The following is a 26463-nucleotide window of genomic DNA, read 5'->3' as shown; positions in this document are numbered from 1 at the left end:
TTCAAGCAATTGTGATGAACTCATAGCGTGTATTGGAAATCATTCAGTGTGTTTCTCTTTTATTCAGTAAAGAGTAACAAGAAAATTTAACTCTGAATCAACGAACTTATTACAGTTGCTATGTATGTTCCTGGAAAAAAAAAAGGAGAGAAAAGCACATCACACCTAAATTATTCTCTGTATTACTCCATTGCTGTGGGAAAAAACACTAGTTCTTACATTTGAAAAAAAAAATTAGTAATTGCAATCTCTGTGTACATTTCACAAATTTTCTTAGTGACATACATAAGATTCTTGTTGCAATTCCTGACCTTCACCTTCTTCACTGTCTCATACTTTAGACCACTGGGTAGTAGTTGCTGCAGGTACGTACACACTGTTTGGTTCTGGAGCTGCCAGGGTGTTCAGTTGTCAGACTCCCCCCTTCTCCCTCTCTCTTCCTCATAATGACACTTAACATCACACATTTTATATGCCACAGATGCCTAGAATTTTAATAATTACAATAAGATATATTGCATGTAAGCAGCATATTGTTTTACTGCATTGGCTGACACTGTTCTTTTGCATTTTCTGGAGAGGGCTTCTTGTGACTCCATGATTAATTTTCCTCACCTTGTGTCCATGCCAGACTTTCTTAACATCGATTTCTTATGGAATTTACAATAGTCAGTCAGTCAGTCAGTCAAGACTGTGTCTTCTCCAGACAGGAAGATATCACAGCTTACTTTAACCACCCACTTCATGGTCCCATGGATGCTTACAAAATGAGAATGCTCATTTGAAAAATTCTTAAATTTATGTCAACTATAGTTATTGTATGAAATTTTGATTTATATGTGATTTTTCCTACCAAATAAATTCTGCAGTACCATCGCCTCTTTCTGTCATTAAATCATGATTTTCATCTTGCTCCCCTGTTCACTGCTCTGAATGACTTCTCCAGCTCAGTTCAAAACTCGCTGTCGACCTTTCCATTATCTGTAGCTTTCAAAGCCCAGTCTTTAATACATGCTTTGAACACCATCTGATCATAGTGTCACGTTAATACTTTTTTCTTTTTTTTTACAGCCAGATGAGTGCCTGTCCAATTCAAAGGCATTTGTTGATTCTGTGAACTGACATGCTCAAAAGTAGCCAAATTACTTAAATTGTATTCGGTCTGGTTTGTATGCAACCACATAGTGTAACTGTCTTGAAATTCGTCTGCTATTTCCAGTACAGTTGTCACATATACAAAGTTATTACTACAAGAAACCAACAGAGAGAACTGTTCTCTATGGCTATCAGTCAAGGTAAAAACCAATACGACAATAATGTAAAATCTCATTACTGGAGATAACAGTGCTCAATGCTTGAGAACTCAAATTTATTACAATGATATTTCGAAAAGCAAGATTCAAATTTAAATTACTTACTGTTGTGTTGGGCTGGGACCGAGGACTCCAATCCTGCCATTACTGTTTCTGCTAACTAACCACAAGATATCTTAACTATCATTTTAACCACAAGTAACAATGTGTGTGCATGTTTAAACTTAATGTGATGTGGCGTAAAGTTTTGTTTTGGGCAGGGATTCAACTCCAGCACCTAATAGGGTTGTTAGTGAAGCTCAATAAAATGTTACATAACGAAACATTTCACCACTAGAGGGATAATCAAACTGAAATAACTTGACAACAAAATTTCGCCCTACCATGTTTGAAACCCACTATAGACCATAATTTTCAGGCCATGAACAGCTATAGAATGTCAGTTTATTTCAACACTAGTGAGATATGTTAGTGTCTCATCTAGGAATTATGCAATGAAAAGTTCTGTGCTGACTAGGACTCTTTAACTATGTACATACAATTGCTATTTACTACATATGAATAGATGTTGACTATCAAATGCTCTTTCACCGATAGCTAGAAGTGGAATTGATTATGATAAAAGGTTCTGTGCGTGAGAGTAAAAACCTGTGCCAATCGTTATTTTTGACAATGCGTGCAGAAATGTTAAAAATGGTAATTGCTTTTCACCTATGGTTTCATGTACATTTGTAATTGAGATAGTGTGTCATTGTCCAGAGGAGTTAATTATTTTCTAGTTCTTTATTTTTGTGCTAGAGATTTGTTAATTTACTAAAAGAAGAGATGCATTTGATTTATAAGGACGTCAGTCATTGGTAGTCACTACTCTATTCTGAGAATGGGTCCATTATTGTTCTTGAAGTGTTCTTTTATTGTAGTTTGAAGAGGAATTTATTTTTTACCATCAAATGTTATTAAGTTGCAAAGAGGCTTTATGTATCCAACATAATACACTAAAGAGACAAAGTGGTACACCTGCCTAATATCATGTAGTGACCTTGCAAGCATTCAGAAGTGTTGCAATACAGTGTGGCATGGACTTGAGTAATGTCTGTAGTGGTGGTGGAGGGCAGTGACACCATGATTCCTGCAGGGCTGTCAATAAATCTGTAAGAGTACGAGGGGGTGGAGATCTCTTCTGAACAGCATGTGGCAAGGCATTCCAGATATGCCCAATAAGGTTAATGTCTGGGGAGTTTTGTGGCCAGTCAAAGTGGTTAAACTCAGAACTGTTCTGGAGCGCCACTGTAGCAATTCTGTACATGTGGGTTGTCACGTAATCCTGCTGGAATTGCCCAAGCCCATCGGAATGCAAAATGGACATGAATGGATGCAGGTGATCACATAAGGTACATGTTACCTGTCAGTCATATCTAGATGTATCAGGAATTCCATATAACTCCAACTGCATGTGTCCTAAATCATTACAGAGCCTCCACCAGCTTGAACAATCCCCTGCTGACATACAGGGTCCATGAATTCATGAGGTTGTCTCCATACCTGTACACGTTCATCCACTCAATACACTTTGAAACGACTCTTACAACCAGGCAACGTATTTCCAGTCATCAACAGTCCAATGTCATTCAACATAGAAGTTTTCTGGGTCTGGTACCACGTCATAATATATAAAACTACTGCTGCTGGACACAAACCAATGTTTCGGCCACGGTTGCAGTGGCCTTCTTCTACCAGTAGACCCAGAAGAAGACTGCTGCAACCATGGCCAAAATGTTTGTTTTTGTCCAGCAGCAGTAGTTTCATACATTATGTGGTACCATACCCAGAAAACTTTTATGTCAACTGACTCTGGCTGTGAAAGCCTATGCAATTATATCACGTTTTGTTGTTTATGGGCCCAGGCGAGGTGTAAAGCTTTTTGTCGTGCAGAAGCCCCTATCGATGATGTTTTGTTGAAGCTCTTCACACGCTGACACTTGATAGCCCAGCATTGAAATCTGCAGCAATTTGTGGAAGGATTGCACTCTAATCACACTGAACAACTCTCTTCAGTCGTTGTTGGTCCCATTCTTGCAGGATCTGTTTCTGGCTGCAGTGATGTCAGAGATGTGAAGTTTTATCAGATTCCTGATATTCATGGTACATTCACAAAAGGGTCATACAGGAAAACCCCCACTTCATCGTTATCTCGAAGACGCTGTCTCTCATCACTTGTGTGCTGGCTGTAACACCATTTTCAAACTCTATTAAATCTTGATAACCTGCCATTGTTGCAGCAGTATCTGATCTAAAACTGCACCAGATACTTGTTATATGTAGGTGTTGCCACATTCTGCCTGGTTACATATCTCTGTATTTATATATCACTATTATACCAGTTTATTTGGTGCTTCAGTGTAGTTTCTTGAAGAGGTCATTCATTATTATTATTTCTTCTGTTACTATTTACACCATTGATCGTGGCAAAGACCAGGGTAGCCTTAAGCAAATGTAACTTTAGTAGCATAGATGATCACTTTGGATAAATTCCATGTGGAAAAATTTACTGAAGCCAGTAGTGTGAAAGGAGTCCTAATAAAAGTACCATGCAATTGCTTTAGAAAATGCATAATTTTTTTCTCATGTAGCATATACATTGATGTTTATAACCTAGCAGAGCAAAATTAATTTAAACAAGTAGGTTCATACATAAGATAATTCAGATTTATCATTTGTCAGTTTTTATTTGAGATTCTAAATTGTTCTTTCAGTGACTTACCGGATGTTGTACATTTGAAAGTAGTGAGGATTATTGTGTAAGCATCAGAAAGTGGTGCATGAAATGTCCGTGGTGAGTGCATTGAAGAAATCATGTCAGAAAATAGTTTACTCATATTAAGTTGTGATGGGCACACCAGTATGGTCCAATCAGTTACTGGCAAATGTGATGCAGTCTGATAGTTTAAGCCTTTGTGAGACATTTGCATTTGATGGGCTGTGGACTGTGTTGAGGAAGGAAGAAAGAAGTAATTTAGGGTCAAATGTGCCATTGACTGCAAGACCTTTAGAGACAAGCAGAAGCTACATATTGCCAAGTGTGGGGAAGGAAATCAGTAGTGCCCTGTCAAAGGAAATGTCTCAGAATTTGTGTTAAATGATTTAAGGAAGTGATGGAAAAGAAATCAGGATGGTGAGGTGGAGGTTTGAACCACTGGGTCATAATTTCATAGAAAGAAAATGTTTGTCCCTGACAAAAAAACATCCAAGCAAAGGCCAATGTGTGTGCTCAGAATGTAACATTACGTACCTGCTGGAATGATGTTTTTTGCTAAGAAATGCTTCTCAGAGGCGTGTCCTGAGCCGTTGGCATCTGTTGAAATAGTGGTCGGATGCAATAATTTTCATGTCATGTCAAGCTGTAATGTGCACATAAAATCAAAAAAGAAGAATAATTATGATTTTTTTATTTGGTGTATCTTGTCAACAATGGCAGTTGGTGTTGGTTTAGACTTCCACATACAAAACTTTTCAAGGCATCATTTCAGTTTCAAACATGCCACTCCTAGCAACTGGTGAAAAAGAATTCGATAGTCAACTTCTCTTTGTGTGCAGTCAATAATGATGTTATGTGCAGGGTTTGACTCCCACTCAGCACAGAACTTTTCATTGCATTATTTCCAGTCACAACATGTGCACATTTCACTACATGTGAAGTACGCCAATATTTAACATTTATTTGTGGCTAGAAATCAATTATAGGTGCTGGGTTCAACTCAAAGTGAGGTAACAAACTACTGTCTCATCATTTCAGTTTTTCATCTCACTGCTGGTGAAATATTTGGGTACCTAACACATTATTGTGCATAATTAACAAGCCTAATATTTTCTGGGATCGAATCCTCATCCAACACCATACTTTACCATCATTTCAACATGAAAACACAAGCACACTTGTTTACACATTTTTGAAATGATATTTAAGATCTTTAGTATGTAGTTAACAGAGACACTAGTTGTTAGATTGGAGTCCTGGATGCCAGTCTAGTAAAGTTTTAGTCTCATAATTTCATGTTGAAACTTGGTTTTAGAAATGTCATTTAATGCAATAAATTTGAGTTTACAAGTGCACTTGCTGAGAGGAAACTCGGGTGGTTCAACTGAATACAATTAGCTCACTGGTAAGTCATTTGTATTAGCAGGACTGCTACTCTCATTGTCACTGTTCGTTTCACGTGTTGTTTGTGTTTGGACAGTCACTCAGCAATGCTGGATGCAGTGAGCCACCCCCAGGTCCCCCCATGGTCACTCTTGCTGACACTATTCCCCTCTCTGTGTGTGCACAGTGCACCAGCTGCTACATCGCTGAGGCCCGCCATCACCACTGCTACTGCTACTGCTACTGCTGGTGCACCTTGTCAGACTCGTGCCACAGTTGTGCTGCCCACATATCCTCCACCTGACGAAGCCACTGTCTCTCAGATGCGGTAAGTTCTCTCACTATACATGTGCTGCATGTACACAAACTACGATTATGTTGTAAAGGAGATGGAAAAACTGAAAAAGGAAATGTAAAGGCTCAGCCTAGATTTAATGAGGGTAACTAAAGTGAAGTGGAAAGAAAATCAGAGCATATTGTCAGAAGAACAATGGGGCAGTATCTAGAGGATGAGGAAGTTGTATAATGAGAGATTACTTAAGAATCGGTTGGTGGGGAAAATAGTGACTTATTCTCACCAGAATCAGCAAACCAATGACAACAATAATTATGGCATGTAAGTGACATCATATGGAGGAAATCTAGTGACAGGGAGAGAGAATGACTCGACTGAATTTGTAACCCTCCATGTAAAGAGATGAACATCTAACAGTCGTGGGGTGTTGGAATGGTTTGGTAGGGGGACAGATAAACACATGTTCATGAGACCATTTGGGGGTGGTTATTAGGAATCACAGAGGAGAAAGAAACCTACAGTTGATCAAAAAATTTCTGCTAGTAACAATAAATACAGTCATCAAGAATCAAAACAGAAGCAAATGTCGGTAGCTCACCACGGTGTGGACCACCTAGGTTGCACCACGATACTTAGGTGTGACAGCCAGCCCCAGTAATCAAAGATCAGAAACTTCACCTTCTGTAGATGATGGGTCTGTGTGAACAACAGATTGAGTACCATGAGCACCCAAAGTCCTCAGTTATTTATGATATGTATTCCTATCCCTGTCTTGCCCTACACTTTCAACCCTCTACAGCTTTCTCTATTACCATGGCAATTATTTCCTGTTGCCTTCACATATACCCTATTATGGTGCCCTTCTTCTTGCCACAGTTTTCCATATATTGCTGTTGTCAACTATTCTGCAGAGATGTCTCACAGTTCCTCTCTCTCCAACTTTACCTAATTTCAACATCCTTCTATACCACCCCTTTTAGAATGCTCTGATACTCTTCCTGTTTTTCCCGTAGTACATGATTCATTTTCATACAGTACTGTGCTCCTATCATACATTCAGATATTTCTTACCCAAATGAAGCCTTGTTTTGTGAGGAATGTCTTTTTTTTTCCTGTGCTACATCACAACCTTGCTTTGTCCCTCCGTGTAAATTGGCTTTACGGGTTGCAGAATCTGTACAATTTGTCTACTTTGTGGTCCTTACTTTTGATGGTAAATTTGTCACCAATGTTGTTTCTGCTACTCTCCAATACTTTCCTCTTTCTTCTGTTCATAAATCGTAATTTGATGCTCATTTGACTGATTACATGCAGCAACTATGGTAATTCTTTCTCACTTTCAGTATACAAACCAATGTCACCAGTGAATTTTATCAATGAAATCCTTTTCACCTTCAATTTTAATTACATTTCGGGAAGTTTCTTCAGTTTCACCAATGATTCATCAGGGTTCAGTCTGAACATTTTGTTAATTATTGTATATATTATATGTTACCTGCTGTTCCATATGTCTTACACCTATTTTTAAAATTTCGTATGTTGTCACTGTGTCATATTGTCAAATGCCATTTAAAGATTGACAAATACAATAAGGATATCTTTTTTAATTTTCTTACATATTTCTTCCATTATCACGTCAGGTCAGATCGGCCTCCCTGGAGCTAAATCTAAACTTGGTGTCCTCTATCAGACACTTAGTTTTGTCTTCCATTCCGCTGCATTTTATTATTATTATTATTATTATTATTATTGTCAATAATGTGGATTCATGAGCTGTTCAGCTCATTGTGCAAAATTTATTGCACTTATCAGCTCTTACTCACTTCTGTAGTGTGTAGATGATATTTTTCTAGCAGTCTGTTATGACTCCTGTCTCATGGACTGTACAGCCCAATTTGAATAGCCATTAGGTTGCCACCTTCCCCAACAATCATGTAAGTTCTGAAGGAATGTTGTCAAACCATTCTGCCTTGTTTGTGTGGAAGATTTGATAAATTCTCAGTCTAATAGTCCCTAAGTTTCCCAATTTGACTTCCATTTCTACTTCTATAACACATTGTGATAGTTCCTCCAACTTGTACAGGTCTTTAATGTACTTCTATCTGCCATTTACACTCTCCTCCACATTTACCAGTGGAATTTCTTTTGAACTCTTGTTGATACCTTTGCACTTAATTTCACCAAAAACTGTTAAGACTTTTCTTTGTACTGAATTAGTCCTTTCTATAATTTGTTCCAGTTTCTTCTAATTCTTCCGGCAGTCATTCTACTTTTACTTCCCTCAAACTTCAGTTTGATTTCATTCCTTAGTGACCTGTAATGCTGCGTTCCTATCTTTCCCTGAATATTGTTGTATTTTTTCTTTTCATCTAACAATTTCAGTGTATTTTTCAGTTTGCCAAGGTTTCTTCAGAGTTCCTTTCCTTCTACCTACATTTTTTTGTCAAACTTTGGCTATTGGCATTTTCACAGACACAAACAGCTGTTTAGCTGAACTTCCAACTGTGGCATTCGTTATCGCATTATCTACAGAATCAAAGAAGTTAAAATTCCCATTCTATTCATCAGTACTTCTGTATCCCATCTATTTACACATTTATTCCTCATGACAATTCTCTTAAGCTTCACTTCACTCATCATCATAACTACTTTTGATCTGGCTCTCCATCTGTTCCTGGGTACACTTTACAATTCAATATCTGATTTTGCAATGTCTGTCTGGTTGTGATGTACTCCAGCTGGAATCTCTTTCACCGACTATACCTCCGCCTCCCTCCTTAAAAGCCAAAAACACTCAGGCACAGAAGCAGCCATCCGAATGTCGCAGAATACAGGGTGAAGACTTGCAGTAACTACACTATGCAAAACGTGTTTCAATAGGGCAAGGAGGCTCTTCCACAATATTGGTGTGGGGAGAACCATCTGGTAAAGATCACTTTCTGGAAAATGTACTTTAGTGATCATTGTATGTGGTAAGCCAAATTTCTTGAAATGTCTCCAAGTGGTGCTGCCCCCCATCTTGTAAATATTTGAAAACTGATTGTTAAATAAGGAGTTTTGTCAGAAGCTTGATGTGGTAATCATGATGTTTTTTACTCTTGAAATGATCCTTAACATTTGACTGTCTTTTAGCATTGTAACAGCTATAAAAATACAAATGCTAGTACTTGAAGCATGTTGGTTGGTCCACGCCAGTCTGATGCCTCATGTGAAGGAGTGATTTGAGTCCTGGGACACTCTAATCTGACCTTCGGATGATAGTGCAGTCTGTGATTTTGAACAAAGTCTTGCCATTGCTAGTGTTCGCTGTGAAACTGTATGGACACACCAGAGCCAGGTGGAGGTTCACCACCTCCACTATGGCCACAGCTAGCAGATCCCAGTGGGTTTCAAAATCAGATCCCAGCTGTTAAAACTTGAGTTGTTTATGATTTACATTTTCTGTATCATCAGTTGACAGGAAAAAAGAAGGGGAAGTGATTTTTCATTAATTTTTGATTTCTTTGGAGGGATTAATTTTCAGCTGGAACAGTTGCATTATCATCTTCGTGTGTAATATTTGTAGAGAATGTCTCAGAGTATTTGGGGCATGAATGTTAAGTTGATCAGCTGTAAAAGCTCTGCTGGAATGAAGTAAATACTTTGTATTTGTTCTACATTGGCAGAGAAGTGGACACATTTTAGTTCTTAGCACATGTGACACGCAGTTTGCAGTATTAGAATGTACGTATTCTCTGCTGGGTGATTCTAGTGAGGCTGCCAGATATAAGTGACACGGAGCATTTCTCAGTATGGAGATCAGTGGCATGAGGTAGGGAGTGTCTTCAGCAAGCCCATGTTTGTTCACAGGATGATTTCTAATGCTGATGGAAAAAACATAAAACATTCATTTACTGTGGCAGACTACAGGTTTTGCAGAAGCGAGCAGACATCCGGAAGCAACAATAATGTTGTGCGTGTGCGTGTGCGTGTGCGCGTGCGTGTGCGCGTGCGCGTGCGCGTGTGCGTGCGCTCACGCACGAGCGAGCAAGTGAGCGAGCAAGGATTAGTGAACACTATTATCGGCTTCAGAGTGAGTGTGTGCTATCACGCTCAAAAGTATCCAAACGACCGGAATTGTTTTGCCTGGTTTGTATGCAACGCACATAACTCATTCTGGTACAGTGTTTTGACTACACAAAATGGTTACTGCCAGAGGCCACAATGGATGACTGCTCCGTATGGCTATAAGTCCAGATGGAAATTAATACAATCATAATGCAAATACTAGGAAACACCTTAAGAGATTACACAGCCTTCATGCTTGTTAATTCAAATTTATTACAATAAATGACATTTCTAAAACCAACTTTCTCCTTGAAATTATAACAGAAAATTTCTGTACTGAACCGGAAATCGTACGGCGACTAAAAGGAGTTTCAACCATTTCGGCCTTCCATGTGATGGTCCCCCTTGGGGTTTGACCTCCTTTTTTCAAAATTCTACAGAAGTACGAGCATTTTGGGGAAGGACGCCTTACGTGGTGTATCACTGGTCCTCAGTGCACTAAGACCTTGGCACTCAGCATTGTAACGGCGTTGTAACCACACCCATTATTCCTCAAATTGGGCCTAAACGACTGATGGGTTGCACAAGTTACGCCCATAGTGCGTCCCCATCTGCACCTACGATCATGATGGACTTTCCATGGCACCCGAAATCCAGCACGGTAGCCAGCCCGTTGTGGTGGGGTCGTCATGTACCCTGTAGGTTGTAGCCCTCTGACAACACAGGGATCGTACTGCCGATACCTGAGCTGCACCCTCCCCACGTCGGCCAAGGAGTAGATGCCCGTCTCCTTGGGGGATCGGGACTCCCGGCAACGGTCATCCTGCCAGGTGGCCCTTGCTGAGGCTGGGTGGCGCCCGTGGGGAGAGCCCCTGGTCGGAGTGGGTGGTATCGGGGCGGACGTTTCGCAGATGAAATGTCAACATGTATCAGGTCGCTCTGCAGCAGAGTCTTTTAGAAAGAAAGGTACTGTCTCTGGTTCTGGTTCTCCTGCCCTTTCCCCCTTGGCCACTCCCTGGGAGGAAGGACAGGCCCGCCGGCTTGGGGCGAAGTACTTGCCCCGCTATTTAGTCTGTTCTCGGACCGATGGGGGGACGTTCGCCACCTCCAAGCCTATGTTCTTTGTCCAGCACATCGAGGGCACCTTCGGGGAAATCGAGGCTCTCAGCAAGATGCGTTCGGGGTCCGTTCTTATCAAGACCACCTCTGCCACACAGTCGGCGGCGCTCCAGGCGTGCGACCGCCTAGGGGACATCCCAGTGTCCATTGTCCCACATCTGGCACTAAATAGGACGCAGGGGGTTATTTTTCATTGGGACCTCCTGCTGCAATCTGATAAGGAGCTCCGGGCCAACCTGGAGCGCCGAGGTGTGCATTTCGTCCGGCGAGTTCAGCGCGACCCCAAAGACTGTCGCATCGACACCGGAACCTTTATCCTCGCCTTCGAGGGGGACGTACTCCCAGCGGAGGTAAAGGTGATGTGCTACCGGTGCGACGTGCGACCTTACGTCCCGCCTTCTATGCGCTGCTTTCGGTGTTTGTGCTTTGGGCACATGTCGTCCCGGTGTGAGGCTGAGCTCCTTTGTGGCGATTGCGGACGTCCTCTTCGCGAGGAACATACATGCACCCCACCACCTCGGTGCGTCAATTGTCCTGGCATCCACTCGCCTAGATCTTTAGACTGCCCCACGTATCAGAAGGAGAAGAAGGTTCAAGAATTAAAAACTTTGGATCGTCTCTCTTATTCTGAGGCCAGGAAGAAGTATGACCGCCTCCATCCCGTGATGTTGACAACTTCGGTTGCCTCAGTCATGTCCACTCCTTCCACAGTATCCTCACCCCTATCCTGTCCCCCCTCCACACCCCATCCGGGGTCTATGCCTCCGCCTCCGGCTTCCGAGGTCCGGCGTTCCAAAACAAACCTCGCACATGAGGACCTTCTTCGGGTCCAGCCCACCATCCCCGTGCCTCATCGGCCTTCCAAGAAGGCCTCCAAGAAGAAATCTTTATCCCCCTCTCGACCCCGGCGCATTTTGTCTGACGCTCCATCCGTGAGTCGCTGCTCCTGGCTGTCCTCAGTTTCTCTGCTGCCAGGCGCTCTGCTGGCCTCTCATCTGCAAATGATGCTGCCCCTCCTACGCAACCAGGGACAGCGGCCGCCGCTGGCGATGACTCGGTGGAACAGGATCCGCCTCCCGCCGGTTGTAGCGTTGTTCCCTCGACACCTGGTCCTCCGCGGCCGTCAAGGTGACCAGCTCTTCCCCCGTCTCGTTCCCCCTCTTTTCTGACTAGCGATGGCTTTGTTACATTGGAACGTAAGAGGTATTCGATCTAATCGGGAGGAATTACAACTGCTCCTCCGCCTGCACTGTCCGCTCGTCCTTGGTCTCCAGGAAACCAAGTTGCGTCCAACTGACCGTATTGCTTTTACCCACTATACCTCGGAGCGGTCTGACCTCCCCCCTGTGGACGGTATTCCAGCTCATGGTGGGGTCATGTTGCTCGTTTGGGACAATGTCTGTTACCATCCCCTCCCATTGACCACCTCACTCCAAGCAATAGCTGTCCGTATTACTCTTTCTGCCTTTACTTTTTCTGTTTGTACCGTCTACACTTCATCATCATCCGCAGTTAGTCTGGCTGACATGATGCACCTGATTGTTCAGCTTCCTCCGCCGTTTTTATTGTTTGGCGACTTCAATGCCCATCATCCCCTTTGGGGCTCTCCTGCATCCTGTCAGAGAGGCTCCCTCTTGACAGATGTCTTCAACCATCTCAATCTTGTCTGCCTCAATACTGGCACCCCGACTTTCCTCTCGGACTCTACTCATACCTACTCCCACTTGGACCTCTCGATCTGTTCTACCACTCTTGCCCGTCAGTTCGAGTGTTATGTCCTTTCTGACACCTATTCGAGCAACCACTTCCCCTGTGTCGTTCGTCTCCTGCACCACAGCCCATCCCCACGTCCTTCGAGCTGTAACATACCGAAAGCTGACTGGGGACTTTACTCCTCCCTGGCGACCTTTCCGGACCACGATTTTCTCAGTTGTGACAGTCAGGTCGAATACCTCACGGCTGTTATCATCAATGCTGCCGAACGTTCCATTCCTCGTACTACCTCTTGTTCACGTCGCGTTTCCGTCCCCTGGTGGAATGAGGCTTGTAGAGACGCTATCCGTGCTCGACGACGTGCTTTACGCATCTTTCGCCGCCATCCTACGTTGGCGAATTGTATTGGATACAAACGACTCCGAGCGCAATGCCGTAGAGTCATCAAAAAAACCAAAAAACTTGTTGGGCCTCTTTCACCAGCTCCTTTAACAGTTTTACTCCCTCTTCCGTCGTCTGGGGTGGCCTGCGCCGGCTATCTGGCATTAAGGCCCACTCCTTGGTACCTGGCCTGACTTCAGGTGATGAGGTCCTTGTTGATCCTGTGGATATCTCCAACGCCTTCGGCCGCCTTTTCGCGGAGGTTTCAAGCTCCGCCCATTACCACCCTGCCTTCCTTCCCAGGAAAGAGGCAGAAGAGGCTTAACAACCTTCCTTCCACTCGCTGAATCTGGAAAATTATAATGCCCCCTTTACTAAGCGGGAACTCGAATGTGCACTTGCACTGTCCCAGTCCTCTGCTCCGGGGCCAGATGCCATTCACGTTCAGATGCTGGCACACCTTTCTCCGGCAGGCAAAAGCTTCCTTCTTCGTACCTACAATCGCGTCTGGACCGAAGGTCAAGTCCCCATGCGTTGGCGTGACGCCGTCGTTGTTCCTATACCCAAACCCGGGAAGGATAGACACCTTCCTTCTAGTTACCGCCCCATTTCTCTTACAAGCTGTGTCTGTAAGGTGATGGAGCGCATGGTTAACGCTCAGTTAGTTTGGATTCTTGAATCTCGACGGCTACTTATCAATGTTCAATGCGGCTTTCGTCGCCGCCGCTCCGCTGTTGACCACCTTGTGACCTTGTCGACATTCATCATGAACAACTTTTTGCGAAAGCGCCAAATGGTCGCCGTGTTCTTCGATTTGGAGAAGGCTTATGATACCTGTTGGAGAGGAGGTATCCTCCGCACTATGCACAGGTGGGGTCTACGCGGTCGCCTGCCCCTTTTTATTGATTCCTTTTTAACAGATCGAAAGTTTAGGGTACGTGTGGGTTCCGTATTGTCCGACGTCTTCCTCCAGGAGAACGGAGTGCCTCAGGGCTCCGTCTTGAGCGTAGCCCTTTTTGCCGTAGCGATCAATCCCATTATGGATTGCATTCCACCTAATGTCTCAGGCTCTCTTTTTGTCGATGACTTCGCGATCTACTGCAGTGCCCAGAGAACATGCCTCCTGGAGCGCTGCCTTCAGCGTTGTCTTGACAGCCTATACTCATGGAGTGTGGCAAATGGCTTCCGGTTCTCTGAAGAGAAGACGGTTTGCATCAACTTTTGGCGATACAAAGCGTTCCTTCCGCCATCCTTACATCTCCGTCGCGTTGTTCTCCCATTCGTGGAAACAACTAAGTTTCTAGGGCTCACACTGGACAGGAAACTTCGTTGGTCTCTGCACGTCTCTTATTTGGCTGCTCGTTGTACACGTTCCCTTAATGTCCTCAGTTCTTAGTGGTTCATCTTGGGGAGCGGATCGCACTGTCCTGCTTCGCTTGTATCGGTCCATAGTCCGATCAAAGCTGGATTATGGGAGCCTCGTCTACTCGTCTGCTCGGCCATCCCTCTTACGCCGTCTCAACTGCATCCACCATAGGGGGTTATGTCTTGCGACCGGAGCTTTCTACACTAGTCCCGTCGAGAGTCTTTATGCTGAAGCTGCCGAATTACCATTGACCTACCGGCGCGACATACTGCTTTGTCGGTATGCCTGCCGGCTGTTGTCAATGCCCGACCACCCCTCTTATCAGTCCTTCTTCGCTGATTCTCTCGACCGTCAGTATGGGTTGTATGTGTCTGCCCTGCTGCCCCCTGGAGTCCGCTTTCGTCGCCTGCTTCGACAATTGGATTTTGCGCTCCCTACCACCTTCAGAGAGGGTGAGAGCCCGACACCACCTTGGCTCCAGCCTCCGGTTCATGTTTATCTCGACCTCAGCTCGCTCCCGAAGGAGGGTACTCCGACTGCAGTGTATTGCTCACGGTTTGTCGAACTTCGTGCGCGACTTGCCAGTCACACCTTTATTTGCACTGATGGCTCCAAAACTGACGATGGTGTCGGCTGTGCCTTTGTCGTCGGGGCCGTCACCTTTAAATACCGGCTCCTTGACCAATGTTCCAGCTTTACGGCCGAGCTTTTTGCTCTCCATCAGGCCGTTCAGTATGCCTGCCGCCACCGCCATTCATCGTATGTACTCTGCTCTGATTCACTCAGTGCTCTTCAGAGCCTTGGAGCTCCATATCTGGTCCATCCCTTGGTGCAACAGCTCCAGCAGTCCCTCCATTCTTTCGCTGAGGGTGGCTCTCCTGTCAGCTTTCTGTGGGTTCCCGGACATGTAGGAGTGCCTGGGAATGAGGCTGCTGATGCTGCAGCCAAGGCTGCAGTCCTCCTGCCTCGGCCAGCCTCCCGTTGTGTCCCGTCATCTGACGTTAGTGGGGTTGTTTGTAAGAGGCTTGTGTCCTTGTGGTGGGATACTTGGTCCTCACTTCAAGGAAACAAGCTCCGGGCAGTCAAACCGTTCCCAACTGCTTGGACAACCTCCTCCCGACCATCTCGGCGAGAAGAGGTCCTTCTGACCAGGTTGCGGATTGGGCATTGCCGGTTTAGCCACCGCTACCTGCTCTCCGGTGACCCAGCCCCGCAGTGCCCTTGTGGTCATGCATTAACAGTGCGCCATGTTTTATTGTCGTGTCCCCGTTTTAGTCAATCTCGTGTTGTCCTGTCTCTGCCATCTACTTTACAGGATATTTTAGCGGATGACGCTCGAGCAGCTGCTCGTGTTCTTCGTTTCATTACTTTGACGGGGTTGTCCAAAGACATCTAACTCTTTCACTTATTTTATCTGCCTCTTTGTAAGAACTTTCTGGTGTCCCCCCCCCCCCCTTGAGTTTTACTACATTATATGTGCTCTAACAATTGTGACTGGGCGCTAATGACCTCAGTAGTTGAGCCCCCTTAAACCACAAAGAAAAAAAAAAAAAAAAAAAAAAACCAACTGGATACAGATCACAAGTATACAAAACATTTATTACCAGATACCCAGAATTAAAATTTCTAACAGAACAATGACTAGCTGATCATATCCGTGTAGTAATCAAAAATAACAGGATACCCCAGTCAGAATAAGAAAATATCAAACAACAAGTACATCAAATACTGGAACAAAATAATGTGCAATCAGAAGAAGAAGAAAATACAGTAATGAACTCAAACATCCCGGAGCAAACAAACGAAGAACAAAACGCATCAATTAAACAATCAGAGGAAAACGACATCTTAAGACAGCCACCAGAACAAGCACAAATAGAACACGAAGTGACACACATGTTAGATATAGAAGAAAAATTTCAGCTGGCATATATAGAATACAAAGACACAAATACAGACATTAGACCATTCTTGCATAGACCACCAAATAACCCACAAGTCAAAACAACAATAACAACTATCAACACAATCATACACAACAAAATAAATGAAAATGCAACTATGGAAGAGTTACAACTACTGGTTTATATAGGAGCACTCACTACACTAAATATACACACTAGGCAGAGATCAGAACCAACCAACACACACAGAAGAAACCCACAAAACCAGCATGGCAACACAGGCAACAGATCAGAATAGAAAAACTGAGAAAAGACATTGGACAGCTAACACAATTTATAAGAAATGAAATGTCAGAAAAAAAAACGAAAAAGGTTAGGTAAAAATCTCACAACAAGAAGCAATAGAGCAATTAGATGAAAAGAAGCAGGAATTACAAGCATTGGCCAAACGACTTAGAAGGTACGAAAATAGTGAAAATAGAGGGAAACAAAACCAAACATTCAACACAAACCAAAAGAGATTTTACCAGACAATAGATAACACACACATTAAAATAGACAATCCACCAAACATATCAGACATGGAACACTTATGGAGCAACATATGGTCAAACCCGGTACAGCATAACAGACATGCATGGTGGATACAAGCAGAAACACACATACAAGATGATACCACAAATGCCTGAAGTGATAATTTTGAAACGTGAAGTCACCCGAGCAATTAATTCTACGCACAATTGGAAAGCCCTTGGAAAAGACAAAATGGCAAATTTCTGGCTAAAGAAGTTCACCTCAACACATTCACATACAACTGAATTATTTAACAGTTACATTGCAGACCCATACACATTCCCTGATACACTTACACATGGAATAACTTATCCGAAACCTAAAGATCAAGCAGACACAGCAAACCCAGCTAAATATCGCCCCATAACATGCCTACCAACAATATACAAAATATTAACTTCAGTCATTACACAGAAATTAATGACACATACAACACAGAACAAAATTATAAATGAAGAACAAAAAGGCTGCTGCAAAGGAGCACAAGGATGTAAAGAGCAACTGATAATAGATACAGAGGTGACATATCAAGCTAAAACTAAACAAAGGTCACATACATTGATTACCAAACAGCTTTTGATAGTGTACCCCCACTCATGGTTGCTACAGATATTGGAAATATACAAAGTAGATCCTAAATTGATGCAGTTCCTAAACATAGTAATGAAAAATTGGAAACCACACTTAATATCCAAACAAATTCAAATAATATCACATCACAGCCAATACAGATTAAGCGTGGAATATACCAAGGAGACTCATTAAGTCCTTTCTGGTTCTGCCTTGCTCTGAACCCACTATCCAACGTGCTAAATAATACAAATTATGGATATAATATTACTGGAACATACCCACACAAAATCACACATTTGCTATACATGGATGATCTAAAACTACTGGCAGCAACCAATCAACAACTCAACCAATTACTAAAGATAACAGAAGTATTCAGCAATGATATAAATATGGCTTTTGGAACAGACAATTGAAGAAAAATAGCATAGTCAAGGGAAAACACACTAAACAAGAAGATTACATATTGAATAACCACAGTGACTCCATAGAAGCGATGGAAAAAACAGATGCCTATAAATATCTAGGATACAGACAAAAAATAGGAATAGATAATACAAATATTAAAGAAGAACTAAAAGAAAAATATAGACAAAGACTAACAAAAATACTGAAAACAGAATTGACAGCAAGAAGCAAGACAAAAGCTATAAATACTTATGCTACACCAATATTGACCTACTCATTTGGAGTAGTGAAATGGAGTAACACAGACCTAGAAGCACTCAATACACTTACACGATCACAATGCCACAAATATAGAATACATCACACACATTCAGCAACAGAAAGATTCACATTAAGCAGAAAGGAAGGAGGAAGGGGATTCATCAACATAAAAAACCTACATTATGGACAGGTAGACAATTTAAGAAAATTCTTTATAGAACGAGTAGAAACTATCAAAATTCACAAAGCAATCACTCATATAAATACATCGGCTACACCACTGCAATTTCATAATCACTTCTACAACCCTTTAGATCACATAACATCAACAGATACGAAGAAAGTAAATTGGAAAAAGAAAACACTATGTGGCAAGCACCCGTATCATCTAACACAGCCACACATCGATCAAGATGCATCCGACACAAGGCTAAGAAAAGGCAATATATACAGTGAGATGGAAGGGTTCATGATTGCAATACAGGATCAAACAATAAACACCAGATATTACAGCAAGCATATTATTAAAGAACCCCAATACCACAACAGATAAACCGTACAGTTAAAAGGAAGTCACGCTTGATGAAGGTCTGTGTCACTTTCCATTTTTAACCAGACATAACATCTGAGATAGGAGAGAAATAATAATGATGTTATTTACTCATAATGTTACTGGTTGCAGGCGGTGCTAAAAAAGTGAATCACGATGAATGAGCCTCTTGTCTGCAGTACATGTAAGACACTAAAATCAGAAATAGTTAAAACAGCTACTGATGAGCAGGACCAAGTTAGAGAAGGCAGATACATATGCAACACTTATTCATAGCTTTAATATTGATTGTTTGTGGTGAAAGAGTTGAATTTATAAAATGTGGTATGTTATGGACGTGTCTCAAATCTACATGATTACAACTTTGAATGTCAACAGCATATGCAGCTTCCTACAATTAAGTAGCTTGAAAGACTTTATGAATGTGGCAGACATTGCTATTATTCTACTTAAAAAAGTAACGGACACTGCACTACATAATATCTTAGGGTATTGCACTGTAATTAATGCTGGAACTGGAAATGAATTGGGGACAGCGATACTCTTGAAAGAGGGTGTAATAGTCATGTTGAAGAACTGAGTACAACACCCGGGTAACTAATACATGTTCCATCTGCCAGCAGCAAACGACGCAAGCGAGCAGAGTTTTTTAAATATAAAATTTAAATTGTCCCCTCTTTGGAGTTCATTATGATGGTATCATTTTAGTAGGAGATTTTGGCTGTCCTACATCCCAATATAATCAGCAATTTTAACTCATCTGCTGAATTAGTGGGAGCACAGACAGTGACAAGCTTGGGTTTGCGTTAATTACTGACTGCTCAGCAAGTCGTGGGGGAGGGGGTGCAGGGAGGGCAGTTTCTGGAACAGAAAAACAGCTAAGTTTCATTTCCAGTGCCTGCAGGACCTGTACAGTCTCGACACCTCTGTCATTGGAAATGCGATCAAGCAAATCAAATCCAAAGTTTTGGTTCTGAGGCAAAAACAGCTTGGACTCCAAATGTGTGCGAGAACAAAGGGGGCTATTTTCGGTTAACAAACTTCAGTATTTTGTGTCATACGTGAACAGAAGACAGGATGCAGAATAATTATCACAGAACTTGAAAGAACTGGCAGGGCTGTCCTCACAACAGAGAACAGCATTAAAAAGGAAATCCGTGAGAATCTTGCTGACCTAATGTCGGGCAGTGCTGTTAGTTGTGAAGCACAAGAAGACGAAATCTTCAAGGAAGGCTTAGCACTGTGGCATCTCGGGGTCTTCTAGTAGACAGCGAATTAAAAATAAAAAGTAAGTGCATCACAAAAGAGCATATAGGTGACAGGTATAGGTATTGCACGGTGGCAAGGCCTTCGAATTCTAGACCACTGCCCTCTTTGTCGCCACCTGCCTGGCATTGATACACCAAAAATTAAAAGCTTTGGCACAGAGGACGTCGTGTGAAAGGAAAAGGATGGTGTAGTGGTTAAAAAATAAAATGAGGAAAAAAATCGCTAAGGCAGCTAGTTTCTAATCTGCATGTAGTGTGTTCGAATCCTGTCACTCCATGAATTCTAATTTCCCCACGATTTCAAAGTGCTGAAGATCTCCACGACAGGTGCATGTCTGAGTTCAAATTCCGGTTTGTCTTTTCAAGTTGTGGCATGCTCACACCAAACTACATGTGACAAATTATGATTTTTAATATCTCTCTGTGGTTTGTCAACAAATGATGATGGGTATTGTTTTCGCCTCCAAGCCAGACACACAACTTTTCGTCATATGTCAGGTTCAAACATGCCACTCCTAGGTACTGATGAAAAAGAATTTGATAGTCACCTCTTTGTATGTAGTCAATAATGATGTGTGTAGGGTTCGATTCCTAGTCGGTACCAAAATTTTTGCCATGTTATTTCCAGTTCAACATGTGCACTTTTCAGTGCTGGTCAAATTAACCAATATACTCGTGACTAGAACTCAATGTCAATAGATGCTGGGTTCAAATCCTGACTAGGTAAAACATTTTGCTCCCTTCATTTCAGTTTTTCATCTCGCTATGGTTAAAAATTAGGGATTTATAACATTTGATTGTGCTTTAACTTAACCATCCTATTAAGTACTGGGTTCGAATCTCTGGTCACCAGATAAGTTTATACCATGTCACTTCAAGTTTAAACATGCGCATTCTTTGTTACTTGTGACTGAAACCATATTTAAGATATTTCGTGTTTACTTAACAGGAACAATAGCTGCAAGTTGTATTCCAGATCCTAGTGCAGTAAAAATATTTTAGTCATATAATTTCATGGTGAATGTTGCTTTTTCAAATGTCATTTATCGTAATACATTTGTGTTTGCAAGTGTGATCTCTAGTAAAATGTTTCCTGATATTTGCATTATCGTGGTATTACTTTGCATTTAGACTGACAGCCATACAGAGAAGTTGTCTCTTGTGGCCTCTTGCAGTAACCATTTTGTGTGGTCAAATGACTGTACTGAAAAGAGGGCAGAGGACCTGCAAGACAGTTCAGTTAAGTGGATTGCATAGAAATCAGGTGAAGCACAATTCAGGTCATTGGTTTAGGTTTGAGCATAATAGTACATAACAAGATATGTGCATATGATAGCAGGCACAGAAAAACACACACACACGCATGCATGCATGCAAGTGTTGTCACCTCACTCTCTGTTATGTCAGAAATGATTTGACCAAATCGTTTTCTCTCTGTCATAAACTTTCAGTATTTGATGAGGCTGTGTCAAGAAATTGGCCAATAACCAGACTGACATTTTTTTGGCTGCATATTAGGAAAGTGCCTCTTTGAAAACCTGGAGATGGGATTCCTCTTGTGAGTGAGGCAGAGAACTAGTATTAGCTGTAAGAAGCATGTATTGTTGTGGAGGTGACTGGTTAGCCATACCGTTCTGAGATCAAAGAAGGTGACTTCCAGGAATCAATGTGGCAAATTGTGAGAACATAATTCCTTCAGAGGTTATATAAAGCAATTTTGAATGGTCAATGAATGAAGATATTATAAGAGGGATAGAACAATTGTGCTGTACCTTCATACACGCAGAGTTGCCCACTGTTTTGTATTGTAGAAGGGATATGGTAGGTTTATGCAGGACAGATTTGTATTCAGAACAGTTCTGTTTTCTGGTATGGCAGTTTTCTTCATTATGTGTGTGTTGTGTACTTGTACCAGAGAGTGGGAATTTCTGTGTTCTGTGCAGGAGCCTCTCTACAAAGGAGAGAAACTGGAAGCTGTTCGAGGCGGCTTGGCAGGGGGCAGTGGGGGAGCTGAGGGCGCTGGTCGCCGCAGGGGCCGACGTGCTGGCAAAGGACGGGGGGTGTGGGTGGGATGGGACCGCCCTACACTGTGCAGCACAGCACGGACATGTGGAGGCGGCGAGGTTTCTCGTGGGTGCCGGTGCGGCAGTGGATGCCAGGGACGTCGACCAGAGGACGCCTATGCATTTCGCTGCAGAGAACGGCCACGCAGCTGTGGTGGAGGTGTTGCTAGCGGCCTCCGCTGACCCCAATGCCACGGATCTCACTGGGTGGACACCGCTGCTCTGGGCGGCAGCGAGGGACCACGCAGATGTGGCAGCTTTGCTGCTCGCAGCAGGGGCCGAGAGAGGGACCAGAAATGTCGATGGGCGCACAGCCCTAGATTTCGCCAGTGAGAACAACAATAGGAGGCTCATGGCGATGCTGTCTTTGAGGCAGCCAGCCTAACAAACTCCTGTACAATAAAACTTAAATAACTGCCCCACATCCATTTTTAATGTTTTTAAATTAAGAATGAAAAAATTAAATGCCACTGTCACTCACTAATTTTACCCTCCTCAAGTACCAAAATTAACACACAAAATCCAGCAACACTGCAGCTAAATTGCGACAACGCCAAATAAGAGTAAAGTAACGAAGGTAACAACAGGCAACTTTTCTCTCAAGAAGAATGGCTCGAGTACTCTTGCAGACTAAAATTCGCAAATGTCAACATAAACTGAAGTTAATTTTGAATAAACACAATTATTCTAATATCTGATCACAGTATTTTGCACCACCCTACAAGCTGCTAGACCAGAATGTTGTAATATGCAGCTTGCCGAGATCACTGAGATAAGAGTTCTGTCATCAGAATTTTCGCCTCTCAGTTTAGTTCTGTACATTCAGCAAACATTTTACAGTACCATAGTTCCTGTGTTTAATTACAATTTGATATTAAAAGCAATATTCACACCACATAATGCGCTTATCATCTGGAACTACACAGACAGTCAATATTTAACTTAAGAGAATCAAAGAATAATCTCATATCTTGCATTCCACACATCTGTAATGCTGCCCTTGCAACACCGACCACCATGTCGGACGATTTGAACCTTTACACTCATACTACAGGGTAAGATAATAAACTTCCCCGCTTTCTTCCATAAACCCCCCCCCCCCCCCCCCCCGTCGGTCCCTCAGCCAGGCACCGGCAGGGGTCGCCATGTTGCCTGCCATGCCGCTGCCGGCAGCAGCCTCACTGGCGCAGACGGCGGTCTGTCGAACTACAGCTCTCACCAGCTCTGCGACCGACACCGGAATGCAACGTCTATTCCACTAGCAAAGAACTAAAACCAATGGCACTGGTAATATGCTACGAAATGACTATGCACACTGAAAGAATTTTGCAGGTTGCAAAAATAAGACAGCAGCAGCAGTCCCAGTGGTTAAACACTGAATTATAGCTGAGAACCAAACAGCACCTACAGCGTATCATCAAAACTATTGTTTACCGGCAATGTAACGTAAACCTGGCAGAAATTAGCTGCAAAATTTACAGGTGGTTCACTGCAGACAACTTGGTTTATCAAGACATGCGAAAGTCACTACAAGTTGTAAAATAATCGGAAATTGGTGATGTCACACGCAAAATGTAAAGGAAATCCTGCCCTTATAGTATTGTTGTCTGTACTTGGCGTAAAAGATTGCAACAACCAAAGTAATTGTAGTTGTATTTGAGGCAGAATACACATGGCCAGATTTCAGCACATAAAAGCAAAACAAATTTCACATCACACAAGAGTCTTGTCACTCATCAGTCACAATGCAACTACAGGTAATAAAACTGCATTAACTTAAAAGAGCAGCTATTCCATATCGATACAGGTACCAACTGCCAGGGTCGACATTAGACATTCTGAGCCCCAGGTAAATGATTCTAGGCCCATGCTCCAATTTTTTTATTTTAAAGTTTGTTAATTTGGATAACATCAAAGTGTTAACGCAAAGAAATGTATAAGATACTTTTTAAGAAATTTTAACTCTCAGTTTACATAAATTTGATACTTGACCAAAATTTTCTTTCTCTCTAGCTTTTTAGGAATTAGCTGTTTCATAAATCTGATACAACATAATCAGTGAACGAACTCTAAGCTTATTGCCATTGTAGCCAGTCCAACAAGCCGCTCTTGCCCCACTATCGTTCTGTAACAGTTCTTAACTCTTGCAGCAATGCCCAGTGGCCACTCTGCTTGTGCAATAGCAATGGGCAAAGTGCGGAAAAATCTGTAAGGCTGTCATTGTGTTTTGCAGTACGTAATTAAAATTGCACTTAGGAAGAGCATTGAGGAGGTGCAGAAGTAGTGGCTCCGACCGAAAATTGGTTGCATGAATCTTTATTAACAGCAAATTTCTCCTTTCAGAACCTGCTTATTAACGTCCACACTGTAGAAGAATTTGGTATTTTCTGTGTGCTCAGGTAGTGGAGAACTATGTTCACTTGTGTAGTTCCAGAGCAATCCAAATGTGGCCATGTTGTCTATGACAGCATAGATGAGTTTCCTATGACTGCGGTACATTGCATACATTTAGTTTTAATTTCAAGGACACGGGGAAGAGAAATAATGCAGAATCAATTCAACTGAAACACTTTTAATGTGCTGCTACAGTACACCATACCATTACGTACCGGTACCATTACTGGTGACGGTGATGGAGGCTGTTGTGAAAAGCTTGTGATTTTATTCAAATGTGATGTGGCAAGTTAACAGAACTTTTGATCCATGTGAGTAAAATTATTGTGTAAAATCGATAACGCAGCTTCTTACAGAAGACTCTTCAGGGCCCTTCGGACTCTTTCACTTACATGTCAACATATTTACTCCCTAATAGTATGTGTTGCTCGTAATAGGGGAAATTTTACTCTGTTCAGTGAAATGAACTTGCAAAATACTGGAAGTAAAAACAATGTCCATGTAGATTATACATCCCTGCCTGCGATTCAGAATGGAATTTCACATTCTGATCGAAAGTCTTTAACAGATTGCTGCTAGACATCAGGCAGAACACTGAAAATCCTAAGATATTAAAAAAAAATGTGCAAAAAATACAAAGTCAAAAAATTATTTTATTAGCCTCTCCTCCTATAATTATAATGAAACGTAATGTTTCGACTTAAGGATGCATATGCTGGTTAACACTAAGGTTCAAATTAACAGGATTTTAATGTTACCATTATATGTAGAGCTGACAATACTCATTGTAAAATTATGAAATGCTTTCTATAAAGTATGAAACAGCACTTGAATAAAAAAACCATTTCTAGCTTTCAGGGTCATTACTTCCTTCCTCTGGGAAGATGAATATGTTTTGTGACTGGAAATGAGGGGAAGATCACTTAGACCACCCGTATAGAAGACGTATGTGACACATTCATGAGTACTGCTCCAATGTTTGAGATGGAGGTCAGATTTAAGCAACACACTGAAGCAACACAGAGGTTGGATGCTAGATAGGTTACCAGTAGTTTCAAAGTATGTGCAAGTATTATGAAGTTGCTTGGCAAACACATGTGAGAAACCCTGGAGGGAAAAGAATGTTCTTTTTGTATACAACTGTTGAGAAAATTTAGAAGGCATGAGAAATCAGGGCTCGTATGGTAGATAGCCTTTCTTCCCTCTCTCTATTTGCAAGTGGAACAGGAAAGAAAATGATTTGTAGTGGTACAGGGTACCATTTGGTTGCTTGTGTAGTATGTATATACATCAAAATACGGAAGAAAATTGTGACTGCCTACTACATTACGAAGTAATAGTTGAACTAACCTAAAGCTTCGTGATTTACTTCAAATTTTCTTCAATTTACTTGAAATCTTTTGTCCCACTGATACACTCTGGCAATCAGTGACTTGCATCTATAGCAGTCTTACAATTTGGAGATGACAGTATTGCTTAGATCTATTAATATTCCCTCATTGAGGTCTTTTTATCGAAAGATCACGTAAACTGGATTTTTGAGAAACTACATACAGGAAGATGCGATTGGAATATAGCTGTTTGTTTACAGAAAAACAAAATTTAAGCATACCGGTAACACACACTAAGCAAGAGCGCATATCTGGGCTAGAGCACTATACTGGATTTCGGCCCCTTCCCTAGAAACCTTGGCTCGAGTAATAAGTTTATTTGTAGCATAGTCTGAGGTCTACATTAGGTTGAAAAGCGATAATTTCGTTGACAGTTGTGGAACACAGCGAATGAGTAACAAAGGTCGTGGTAACAGACAGGCGTGTGGCTTTGCCTAATATTTGTTTGTGGCATATTTAAATGCACTTTACCACATTTAAAGCATTACTCATAAATTGAACTACTAGGTCATCCCCAAAAAACATATATTAAAAAATGAACAAGCATCCGACGTGTTTTGATGCATATTACGTACAGCTATCGTACACAAACTGGGAAAATGCAATGGGCGTTCCACTACGTATCCTTTACCATATTTGATTTTTTTTTCCGCATTTGCTACTGCTGGTATGGGTTCAAATACAAATTCGTGCTGCAAACGTCTCA

General features: G+C 42.1%; 1 protein-coding gene across 1 annotated transcript; it reads left to right on the top strand.

The window, feature by feature from the left end:
* The first annotated feature begins 21453 nt into the window (after nt 1-21453).
* Nucleotides 21454-22357, top strand: LOC124553480 (GA-binding protein subunit beta-1-like). Its single transcript, XM_047127336.1, has 2 exons — nt 21454-21467; nt 21853-22357. The coding sequence occupies exons 1-2, from the start codon at nt 21454-21456 to the stop codon at nt 22355-22357; spliced, it is 519 nt and encodes a 172-aa protein (XP_046983292.1).
* The last annotated feature ends 4106 nt before the right edge of the window (nt 22358-26463 follow it).

Source organism: Schistocerca americana, chromosome 11 (assembly GCF_021461395.2).
Source record: "Schistocerca americana isolate TAMUIC-IGC-003095 chromosome 11, iqSchAmer2.1, whole genome shotgun sequence".
Taxonomy (NCBI): domain Eukaryota; kingdom Metazoa; phylum Arthropoda; class Insecta; order Orthoptera; family Acrididae; genus Schistocerca; species Schistocerca americana.
This window is presented reverse-complemented; position numbering and strand designations above follow the sequence as displayed.